The sequence below is a fragment of the Leptodactylus fuscus genome, chromosome 8 (genome assembly GCF_031893055.1).
Source record: "Leptodactylus fuscus isolate aLepFus1 chromosome 8, aLepFus1.hap2, whole genome shotgun sequence".
Taxonomy (NCBI): Eukaryota; Metazoa; Chordata; class Amphibia; order Anura; family Leptodactylidae; genus Leptodactylus; species Leptodactylus fuscus.
In genome coordinates this window covers 12,607,784-12,620,765 of record NC_134272.1, presented here as the reverse complement: position 1 = coordinate 12,620,765, position 12,982 = coordinate 12,607,784, and the positions used below count along the sequence as shown (strand labels likewise).

The following is a 12,982-nucleotide window of genomic DNA, read 5'->3' as shown; positions in this document are numbered from 1 at the left end:
ATGCAGATGACCATGTTCTGTGCCCATGGTTGAGTGGCAAGAACAGCACATGGATAATGTTCGTGTGCAGTCCGTGCCTCCCTGGGATTAATATCAGCATCTCTGGTGGTCCTGGTTATAGAAGGGATTAATATCAGCATCCCTGGTGGTCTAGGGCAGGAAAGGGTTCCTTATTCCATACTTGATGCCCAACATTTTTTACTAGCAAGCCTGACCCAGCATCAGTTTCTCCAAAGTATTAGCAGTATTATGTATTTTCAGGTGAAAGCTATACTGCGGGTATACTTACAATTCTGTCAGATTGTGTAGTTGCTCAAACAGTCTTCTGTCCAGGATTTCAATACTGTTGTTTGATAGATCTCTGAAAGAAATATAATAAAATACTATAAGAACTACTGATCCCGCCAGAAATCCTCCAGATATCCCTCAGATTATTACATGTTGAAGGCATTTCTGTAAAGTGCACCAGATGCAGGCACACTGATATAGCAGCCGACCTTCACCGCCGGGAATGATGGGGTTGTACAAGATTAGAAAAGAGAGAATGTTTTTTAATCAACAGCGCCAGCCTTGTCTATTGACTGTGTCTGGTATTGCAGCTTAAGCCCTCTCATGTAAATACTGCAATACCAGATTTGTCCTATGGATAAGAGGGGCGCTAAGCCTTTCTTCATCTCAGGCAAACCCTTTAAGATATAAAATAAAACAACTCATTTGTGATAATCTGACATCAGATAATTCTGGATTAAAAGGACCTGTACTGTATTTGTATTATGGAATATGTAACATCAAAGTGATCTAGTCAGGTCCTAGTCACCGACTAAAAGTCATTTATTAAATCGCATATAAAAGAAGACAGAAAAGATGGATTCTGTCCAGGGCTCAAAAAGAAGGGAATAAATCAGAAGAAATAAATCTGAAGACAATATTAATGCACGCTGCCATATTGGTAGCCAAATGTCGGACTCTTAGGCCAGCTGGACGGACATTTTGGAATCGCACGGACAATAAAGCAGAGTTATCAGTACTGGATGTATTTGTCTGAGGATATTTTTATTTGTCTCTAAAATCTCATCCGGAGTGCTGTACAACGAATGGGTGGCCGTAGTAGCAGGCACAATAGTGTGTATGGATGACAAGCGATGAAAGGCCCCTTCACTGTGACCATGGGTGGGGGCCCCCGAGCACTAGAACGCCACTATTCTAACACTGATGACCTATCCTAAATCAATAGGGTCTTCTGCTGGACCTTTGGAGCTGATTATTGTGTCAGAGTTTGGGCCTACTTGAGGAACCTTTAATCGTCAATATATCCCTACCTTAAGATAATTACTTAGATGGTTCGAAACCTCAGTTGGAACGTAAAACCCACCTGGTCTTGCAGGACCTCCAAACTTCCAACTACAAAGCTCAAATTATTGGACCAACTTGAGACAATATTGAGCAAATAGATTTCTTACTCCTGGAGGAGAGCTAATCTGCATACATTTTGCCAATGTGCAAGTCTACCTAGGCCAGAAGGATCTCCACAATCAGAAACATTATCTTCCCGAGATCGAGGGCACACGTTACACAAGGCACTTCCTTTTACAGTTCCGTACTTGCAAAAAACCAAGAAAAGGTCACAAAACGACCACTTTACGTAGCTCAATTAGCATTCAAGCCCTACCTGCCAAGACGTACTGACACACTGCACGCCATAAACCTGCTCAGACCATAAAGTCTGAATCTGACCAAAGTAACATTGACATGAACCCTACTGTGTTCCTCCTTGGGGAAGTCTCATTTCCTCCTGCTCTTCAAAGGCCTCATTAAGTTAATCAGCTTCCTATGTAATTGATCCTACAGTATATAAACCAGTGTCTGATGTGGGAAGATCAGGCTGTAGGCCTCACTGGGAGGAAGAGGACAACTTGAGAGCAATTTCTGAGCAGCCGGGTAATAAATTAACCATTCTCAATGGATATCAGTCAGTCTAGGAGTGCTCTTAAAGGAACATAAAACCTAAAAGGGAATGAGGAAGTACAGGCCAAAGGAACCATTTATCAAGTTTTTTGCTAAATTTTCAGACTTTTTGCAGGTTTTTCTGCAACCTGTGACCTTGGCCTAAAAAATATCAATGGGGCATGCTCATTCTCCTTCAGTTTGGGACTCTGTTAAATGCTACAAGGAATGGGGGGTATTAAGATTGGAACTTCATGAATTCCCCGATTGACACGAGATGCACCCGAATTATTAAAAGCGATCTTAATAATTTATGTGCCCTCCTGTTGCCAGAATTGAAATCTTCACCAGTCAGGACCTGGCCTAGATCTCTGGTGTAATTATAGTAAATTTATTGTGACAAGGTGTTCCTGTGCTGGATCGCTTTCCCATCTTGTTTTTCCCACTTTTGATGCCGAACCATCATTGCGGTGTATCTTTTGTCCAAAAAAGGGCCATATACTGAAGATGCCCCACAAGTTCAGCCAAATACACCAGAAAACTGACCTAAATGAGTTATTGGATTCCCCCAAATTTCTCTGTCTGAGGTCCACGCATTGCACATTGATAGTGCAATGGCCCAAATTCCCAACTGGATTGCACCTGAAAAATGGGGGAAAGGACAGACCATGTTGGTGCATTTCAGTTGTACAACGGCGCATCTTATCTCCAGAGGTAGCAGTTGCTACTGGACCCTGAGAGCAACCCAAAGGTTCCCCTACTAAATAAAATATGCCACTATATCAAATGACACAAGGTAGCTAGGGGCCCCATTCAGTGGCGTAACTAGGAATGGCGGGGCCCCGTGGCAAACTTATGACATGCCCCCCACCGAAGACCTCGACCAACCCCCTCCTACGCATTCCTGCGCGTTCTATTATGCCCCATAGTGGCCCCTGCACACAGTATTATCCCCCATAGTGGCCCCTGCACACAGTATTATCCCCCATAGTGGCCCCTGCACACAGTATTATCCCCCATAGTGGCCCCTGCACACAGTGTTATCCCCCATAGTGGCCCCTGCACACAGTGTTATCCCCCATAGTGGCCCCTGCACATAGTATTATGCCCCATAGTCGCTCCTGCACACAGTATTATGTCCCATAGTCGCCCCTGCACACAGTATTATGTCCCACTGTGAACACCCATAAACAATTATTATACTCTGGGGTCTTTTCAGACCCCAGAGTATAATAATCGGATACCCGGGGAAATAAAAACATAAAAAACTACTGTTTCTACCTTGTCCCCCAGGGCCTCTGCTGCTGTCCTTCTTCAAAGACGTCGGACGTCATATGACCCGGGACGCAGGCCAGGTTCATGTGACGTCAGAAAGGAGGCCTGGCAGGATCATGGAGAGGTAAGTAACAGTGTTTTTTATGTTTCTTACCTCTCCCGGTCCGCCAATCATTATACTCCGGGGTCCGAAAAGACCCCCGAGTATAATGATAGTAGCGGTAGCGGCTGTCACCGGGCCCCTAATGTCCCGGGCCCTGTGGCAGCTTCCTCTGCTGCTATGGTGGTAGTTACGCCACTGGCCCCATTGCAGATTTTGTATTGGGGCCCAAAAGCTTGGCATGGTCTGTCACTTTAACGTTACTAAAAAACTGATGTGAGTTATACCAGAAATTTATGCCTGACTGGTGTAGACTTGAGTTCAGGAACAAGGAATCTCCCAAAGTGCACAACTATTAAGAGGTCAGAACCTGGTGCATAAAGCGACTGTGGGGGAATGGATGAAGACTGGTGTAAGAAATGCCAGTCTTAATAGATTTCTGCCTTGGATTATACTGTGTAATGCTTCAATTCACCTGTAGGGGAGCTGTAGGAAATCACTTATTGTTTGGTTCCCCTAGAAAACATTAAAGTTACCAGCTGCTGCTGAGTCGGTGTTTCCTTGTTCTGTTCCTAATGGACAACCCCTTTAATGTTTCAAGATACGGAGTGCAAGTCACCCTGGGAAAATGCATAGTAGTGATTAACGTGGGTATTAAATGAAGAAACCGCAATGATTCATGAATAGGCCCCACTGACAGTGGGTCAAACACAGGGAAGCCAACATGTATTTCATCTCTGTTTCATGTTTTATTCTGACACTGACCTCATTGGACTCAACACCTTACGAAGACACCATTAATATGTTCTCTACAGCTGAAGATCTCTCGCAGTGATGGGTTGGGAGAGTGCAGTAAGCGTGCTGTCAATGAGCAATCTCCCCAGAGAGCCTGCTGGACTATTGAGAAAATTCAAGTTGTGTAAACTTTCCCACGGATGCAGTGATGGCGGTGAGGTAATTTTGGCCACAGACCATCAGCTCCAAATCCCAAAAATAGCTGGAGACAACACCTACCCGCTGCATTCCGCCTGGTTCCCCAGTGTATGAGATGTGTTAACCCACAGGAAGCCAACACAGTCACTTCAGGAACATCGAGACACAACTCCTTCCTTGTAGTGTCGGGCAATGTTGGGTTGCCTGGCCCATAAGTTGGACAATGGGTAGTTATTACAGGGTCAACCTGCGCGGGCACCACGGTCCATTTTGGTCTGGACATGTAGACCTTGCATACTTAATCCCGGAAAGGGAACTGAGAGCGTTTTGTTTACATTCCCATGGTTATTTGGGTACCCTATGTCAATGTGTCATTTGGGCATTGCATGATTGTGTCATTTGGGCTCTATATGGCACATTATAATGCCAATAAAAGGTACTATACAAGGCACCCACCAAAGACCAAATATCTAATATACACTTAATATATTTGGATTTTTAGGATAATTCTTTGGAGGCCTTTCAAGGCAAGAGCTGTCATGCATGGTTCAATCGACAAGCGAAAAGTGAAAGAACCACCTTGGCATGCGAAGGAAGAACTAACACACAGTCAACACTAGACGTGTGAGAGAAGAGCGATTAGTGGGGTTAATGATGGGTTTATGACGTTTGTAGAGGATTTAATTGGCATCCGACTGTGTAACTTGTGGGAAGAGAAAGAAGAGAAAAAATAATATAAGAACATTGCGTTCCCAAAAACAGGAAGCAAAAAATAGTCTATGAATCAGATCTACTACAGACATAAGATAGACGGATCTGAGATAGACAGGAACAAAGAAGGTAACCACATCAATGTTTTGGTCTATTAGAGATACTGTCCACATTGGCCACATATTCAGAGACCTAGAACAAAATTTCTAATTGGCCTCTTGGATGCCCGCTCACCTATGCTTTCTATGACGCTACACTATACGGGAAAAAATATTGGAAGACCTCCAAATTTTACGCTTATATGACATCTCATTCTAAAAACACCTACATTAATATGTGCTCCCTTATATTCCTGGTCTTCCAGTCTACATTCTGAAGAGTTTGGAGGTGTCTGTGGGAAATTTTGCCCAGTTATCCAGAAGAACATTGACCGTGAAGAAGACAAAGATGTTAGATAAGAGGGACTGGTTCACGATTTCCATTCCAGTTCATCTCAACAGTGTTAGATGGGGTTGAGGTCAGGGCTAAGTGTAGACAGTCAAGTTCTTCCATGCCAACCTCAACCATATCTTCATGGACCTTGTACAGTGGTGGCCTTGTGCTTCACAACACTCCACCCAACACTTGGCATTGTTCTTTACACCATTCCACCCAACGCGTGGCAATGTGTTTTCCACCACTCGATCCGACACTTGGCATTGTGCTTTCCACCAGTCCATCTGAAACTGTGCTTGGTGACGTAAGGCTTACAAACAGCTGCTCAGTCATGAAAACCCATGCCATAAAGCTACTGGTGGGGTTAGTTTTTGCACTGTAGAAAGGGTTTCAAAGATCGGAAGGAATCATCAGTACCCAATTTTTTTCCAATCCTGGACAACCCTCTTAATGATGAAGAAGGTTTGGACAGTTGACTCTGTAGAGCTTTGGCAACTTTTCAACATTAAGCTTCTGAGCACTTGATGGACACTGTATAACCTAATGAGGTCTGTCTGCAATTCATGGCCAAGGTGACGCGGGTTAAAAACGTTTCCACTTTTTCAATAATTCTGCTCACAAGTGATGGTGGAATATCTAGGAGGGAAGTGACTTGTTACAGTGGTGATTCCCATTACAGGACCACAATGGGATTCAGAGAGTTCCAGAGAACCGGCCATATCCATATGTTTATGAAGATTAGGGGCAATGGAACAGAGTGAAACACCCAAACCCAATGGTTAAAATTGAGAACCAATATGGTTTCCATATAATGTACATTCTAACATTGATGTGCCCAACCAAAGCACAACCACCCGCCGGGCACCATTTCCACTGGATCTAGATCAGTTGAAGGTAACACTTCTCCCTTTTCTTGCTTCCTTCAATCAAAATTGAAGCCCATGTCTATACACCAAATCCTCGTGGGTTTTCAAGCAGTTAAAATCAGACAATATCTAGAGATGCCAAAAATGTGACTAGAGCCGAAATAAAAAATATGTTATAGGTCTGGTGGGAGGGAAATGTAATATTTTTAAGGGTGTCAGGGTGAGCGAAGTTGGAAAGCACTCAAATACAATCGGAGTGCTTGCCGGTTCCAGCTCATAAATCACCATGCGGAACGCCATGAGCGCACAGTTACCTGCTGCCATGAGTTCGACTGAAAAGGCCGGTGTAGACTGGACTATTGATTAGGTAGCGTCTCACATTATTCAATCCCTTCAAGAGCTGGAGGCAAAGAAAGGAATCCAAAGTATAACGTCTCAGTAGCAACGACGGGGTCGATGGTTGAGAGATTTGAGCAATGGAAAACTTTTGATGGAAAGGTCAAACTTCTTAAAAGATTGTAAAATAATAGGTGGTTGGAAGCTGTAGGAGGTCTTAAAGGGGAATTCTACCTTAAATGTAGATGTCAATGACAGCAGCCAAACTCCATGCGTAACCAAACTAGAAATTCCCAAATTTCTTACGATATCGGAACCCCTGATAAAAATGTACCTCGTCTGGGAGACCCTTACAAACGCTTAACCCAAACCAGGTTTACAGTTGTCCCCAACCCTAGTTGAGGGTAAAGAACTAAACCATCAGAAGAAACTTCAATGTGAATTTTGTGGTAATTGAAGACCATGATGCAAAATGGCACAAAGCACTAACCATGATATTTTGTGTTCTCGACATTGTCAATCACTTGGCCCTCCCCAATTACCACCTCATGCCCCCACGTTTCATAGGTTATTCCTCTTTGCTTAGAATTGACATAGCTCAGATTTCTTTGTCACTTTTAGGCCTTCACCATCTTGGTTACATAAACATGGCTGCCTACGTTATCATGAGCTATAGGTGGAAATGACTATTCATTTCACAGTGGCTGAGCTGTAATACCACACACTGCCTACAGACCAATGTGGCACTGTATGTGGTACAGAGCAGTCATGTCTTTTAGTCTGATACAATCCCTTTAAGTAATTATGGCTTTGGTTCCTTTACACAACAAAGGGGACTGGCTATGAGCTAGTAATTATACATGAAGAATGAGTTAGTAATTAACTTATTAATTATGTAAATTAGGTCTTTAGTGCCACCTATAGACAGCTAGGAGTCACTACAATGAGCTAATTTGCATATTTTTCCCAGGGAACATTGCTTGCAAGGCTCTCTACACCAGCTGGATCTCCCCAACAAAAGACAGGATGTCAGGAAGTGACATCACATCTCAAATAAATGAGACTGAGCTGTAGCATGGCCATGTGACCAACGGACGTGATGTCATTTCCTAAAAAGAAGAAAGCAAGTCTTCTAATTCTGAATGATCCCTTTAACTAGAATCATGGGATTTAAGGAGCAGGTAATGTATCTATTATTGGGCCCATGAAGTTAGCTGGAAGGGTCCCAATCCCCTTCCCCATGGTAGCCCTAGGCAACTCACAACATTAGCAAACAACTGTGGTAAAACTGGGCAGAGGGTTGCATCACTTTCCTCCTGTCCGATGATGGTTGTGGACATGTAAACCCCATAGGACACAAATAAATCTCATAAATGACTTGGAACCCGGCAAGAAAGTCTGAACGTCAATCATTTAGAGGTATAGTGTTGTATTTGTGGTTGTTAGGGGTGATTAAGACCGGTCACATGGGCAGCACACTAGTCTACGAGTCTGCGGGACACAAATATGCAGCGAGCGTTGTGTGTCTGCTGTATAGAATTCGCTGCCGAATTTTCTCTTTTTTTGCCACTTTTCCAACTCTAGAAGCGTGCCAGTTGGTTGCAAAGGCGCACATGGTGCTCGGAATATGCTTTGGCTCGTGAGAGGAGGATATTATTTTATCCATTCCTACCTCTGTTTATTCAGCTGGAATCTGACATTAACCCTGTCCTGACATCGAACAAATTCCTAAACGATGTACGTTCAAGCAGGTGGCGGGTGGGACCTGTCTTCATAAATTTTTTAATTCCCTACCCAAAAAATACCGAATTTTAAAAGTCATATTTCAGTGTGAAAATTCTAACGGTAATTACAGTTTTCAACCATGAAGTTAATATGTTACTGCTAGAACATGGATTGGTACCATAATCTCCAAAAATGATCCTACAAAACACTAAAGAACTAGGACAATGAAAGGACTGGATACCAACGACTTAGAAACAATACCAGACCACCTGGTAATGGTGACACTAATAAACTGGAGTCCCGGGAAAGAACTTAATAGACATCAGGAACTGGACTGGTGTTCCAAATCAACGTTAGGGGCTATAGGTGTGGACCAAAGAATACCATTAACTGGGGCACCAAATTCGATTCTGAGGCATCAAATAAGTGAAAATCAAGAGTTGGGCCTCCAAACCACTGGGTGGTAAACTTAAGGCCACTAAATGAGGAGACCAGAGTTTGAGGAACTATGACCACCATGAACCGTGGAACAAAAGAACTAAACACCAAAGATGGAGGAACCGAATCATTGATCTAACAAGTTCTATAGACAGAAGACATTAGGAACTAAGCCATAGAACCACCAACAAAACCAGTGAACATCAGAGAATGGGGAACCAAACCGCTAGAGTACCATTTATAATGAAACTATATGACTAGACGCAACAGACAAACCACAGATCCACTATATTCTAAGGAACTAGAGAATGAGGAACAAACACCAACACCGGAGATGGAGGAAACAAACCCACACCATCTGTCAAGTTCTATAGCTAGCAGAGATTAGGAATCAAACTATAGAACCACCACCAAATCTAGTGAACACCTTAGATTGGGGAACCAAGTCACTGGACATTAAACTATGTCTAGACACGAGAGACTGGGAAACCAAACTACAGGTCCACTAGTTTCTGAGGAACAACTAGAAACTATAGACTGGGGAAACTAACAAGTGTAGACCAGAGGCCAAGACAACTAACCACTGGACACCAGGGACCAGTAAAAAAGTTAACATAAAGAATTGTTATTATTAATTGACCTGCTAATTATTTTACCCTTTAAATAATATTACTTGAAATGTCGTATTCGCGTAGAGGTGCGGTAATAAAAACAATAATACAGACTAAAATTTGGACGTCCGAAAGGCCGAGGCTTCGTCAAGATCCCTGTCAATTTAATAGCTATTTTATGATGGAAGGATTACAAAAGATCTCTCTGTCGTCCCGTTTGGGTCTTGGAGCTAATTTACCTCTCCCAGAACACATTTCAGCCTAAGCTGTTCCTCTCATTACTGTCTTGGACAAATTCCATCCATCAAAGGCAGCTCGGAAAAAAAAAATCTCTCCTTCTTTCTTCCTTCTCTTCTGGTCTGAAACTAAGCAGATTGTGCCCATGAATGACATAATACTGACTGACATCACTTTTGGCTCCAGGCTGTGTCGTTGTTAACCCCTTTAGGCTTAAGAGTGGTTGAGTTTAAGGTGAAGGATTGTATTAATTGATGATATGAGTGATAAGGGATATCATGTACTGAAGACCAAAACAAGAAGATACCATCTCTAGAACTTTAGTGCATGAGCAGCAGACCAGATTGTATCCCAATAATGGTGTTGGTAGTGCCTACAGGTAGCTAGTTCTCTCCACGTTCCTCATGGGAGGGCAAATCTCTGCATAGAGGAAAATCTTTCTAATATGGACCAATCAATGGTTAGTTAATGGTGTCAACTACCGGCAGCAACCCGATGGTTCCATGTGCTTATTTTCTTTTGGACATTTATATCCAATGGATATCCAACGCACACATTGTTCACAGTGGATGACCACTTAGCTCTTCTGTCCTAAGACCAATGGATGTCCAACCCACACATTGTTCACAGTGGATGACTACGTAGATCTTCAGTCCCAAGACCAATGGATGTCCAACTCACACATTGTTCACAGTGGATGACCACTAAGCTCTTCTGTTGCAAGACCATCATGGTCTTGCTCAACGCAAAGATCAAATGGTCAAAACAGATCACCTTAAAATGGGTTAAGAACTTCCCATTATTGGTGTAATATTACCACCAACTATTCTACCTAATTCCGAGCCAATTCCCTGTAAATATGCATCATTTTGTTACATGTAGAATTTTAGCATGGCTGTAGACCAATACTTTGATTAAATCCAACGACGAGTAAAAAGTCCTGACAAGGCAGGCAGGAAACTTTGAGACCTCTAACCTTGGTTGATCTCTAGAGGTCCTCCTACTCCTCCAGTCTACCCTTCCGAGTACAGAAATGGTATGTCCTTCCTATGAATTATGGCTGGTCCATACAAGGGGTCAAAATTTACATTTCAAGTTGATTTTACAACGACGAGTATGTTTTCGGTCATCCATAGCTGCTGTTCTTCAATCCCTTCAAAAACCACATCCCATCTTGCCCTACAATCCAGCCGTGGAACGGTTAAGGTGCGGTCATCATGACATTGAGCCATTTAATAGACCAATTAACAGCTGAGTACAGTCTATTAAGAGCTCCTTCCAGGAACCATATAGCTTGTTTTCTCCTATAATATTTTTTAGGAGGTGGGAACTTTTTAGTTGTGCCAATTCTTCCAATTTTTAGCTGACGGCACTTTTTTTTAATTTTTTTTTTAAATGGGGGTGGAGGCCATTGCTCGCTCCACTTCCAAAAGCAGAAAGGAAGCTCTGAGGTTTGTTCTATGGAAAATGTTCCAGGCTCCTGAAACTTGGAGGAAACTCTGTGTCATAAACGACTACCTTATGCTGGTCTCTTAACTCTTCCAAAGCAGAATGTCCATCAAAAATTTTCTGATGGAATGAAAAACCAACCATGTTTTCATGGTTGGAATAGGATATTGTCTTGGGGGTGCTGTTCTATGATTCCCCACTTCTTCATTGTGATAGACTCACCCTATTCCCGATGACATAAGGCACAAAAATAAAAGGGGTAATTGGACTTGTTTTGGTCATGCACAGTCCAATCCATCCCGAATGTGATCCAGTTGGTTACCAGAGAGGTTCTAGCTTCAGCCTTAGGTCATGTCCAAGGTGAACGACTACAACGTGTAGTCAATTGTTCCACATCCTATTGAACCCTTTCCCTTTGCATCAGGATTTATGGGGTGGCACATTACCAAGGAGGAATAACAGAGTCCTAAGGACTAAGACGAGAAGACAGATGCTTGTTACTCCCTCTTTAAAGATACGGCTGATAATATTGCCCCTCCCTTCTGTGTTTGTCTTTTACCAACTCCTTATACAAAATTGATAAATTTCCAAATTAACTAATATACCGATATATAGGAAAAAAAATAACAAAAACAATCCACTGGCTGAGATTGCCGCTTCTCGCTCACAAGCCATCTATGCTTCCAGGGATTCATGTCGTGTTATGGAGAGGCTTTGTGTATTCCCAGACAGATGTCTTGCCTATTACACTGCATCCTAATATGGTCACAAAGGCGAGACACCATCACACGGCAAAGCGATGCGAGTGAATTCACAGCTTGCGAGGCGGCAGGTTTTTTATTATTCTCTTTGTTAGATAAGGAGCATATAGATCTGATCTTAAAGGGGTTGTTCAGAATTAGAAAAACTTGTCTTTAAAGCAGAGCCACACTTGTAAACCGATGAGATCCAAAATCTGACACAGTCCATGATTAGACTCCTAGATAACTTGTAAGCTGCTCTGCCTGCTTCAATCAGAGCAGGAAATCCCAGCACAGTCTAAAGCGGAGTCACTTGCATCCAATCAGCTACCAGTAACCACAGCCATGTTTATGTATGTGACTGAGCTGAGGAACCTCCTGTGGACTCCCAGGCTCCTTATCACTTGCCATATACTGAAGTAACCTGCACAGGGAACAGGAACTGAATGTTTTTATCATGCCGTGCAAGGCTGATGACAGTCTATTTCAAATACCAGAGGTTCCTCCAGTGGACCCAGGCTCTAACACAATGGCGGTACTGTAGAACATAACCCAAATTTGAAGGGCGCTATGGTATATTTCCTAGGAGTTTTTTGAGGGAAGATACCAAAATCATTTGATCTGATAGGCCCAAGGAACCTCAGTCCAACATTGTCATCTTGTGTCCTACATTACGCCAGGCTCACACCTATGTCCTTCTTTCCATTCTTCAGGCCCGTCGAGGAACCGGAATAGAACAACAGACACAATCAGATCTGATGGACACAAATGGTGCCTAATAGACCCCATGACCATGGTCGGTTCTGTCGTGTAGCCCATTTTTGGAGGGTTTTTTACTGAAACCTCTAGACAAAAAAAAACAGACTTGCAAGACACCGGAACGTCTCCAAACACAGATGTAAACCTAGCCTTAGTATTTTATTATTTTAGCGTTTATTTGATTTTACAGTCGATCTCCGATGCTTATGCTGGAACCTGTAGTACCACACCTCATCCCTGTGACAATGGCACGCACAGACTGCAGACGCCCCAATGAGCTCATAGCGTCTCGTGTTTTATTTTTAGCCGCGTCTCCTCCCGTGCGGTTATACGGATTATATCTATAACTTAAAGAAGCAATCCCATTGAATGACTTATGCGCGGTCGTAATTCTCAGTTGTTTTCCAAGACGTATTAATCAAG

General features: G+C 42.9%; 1 protein-coding gene across 1 annotated transcript in view; it reads right to left on the bottom strand.

Annotated features, from left to right (window-relative positions):
• The window catches only part of PKD1 (polycystin 1, transient receptor potential channel interacting), a 73,348-nt gene that overhangs the window by 41,557 nt on the left and 18,809 nt on the right, over window positions 1-12,982 (bottom strand). The window contains exon 2 of the mRNA XM_075284679.1: window positions 290-361. Coding sequence (XP_075140780.1) covers window positions 290-361 — 72 coding nt within the window. The remainder of the gene's footprint in view (window positions 1-289; window positions 362-12,982) is intronic.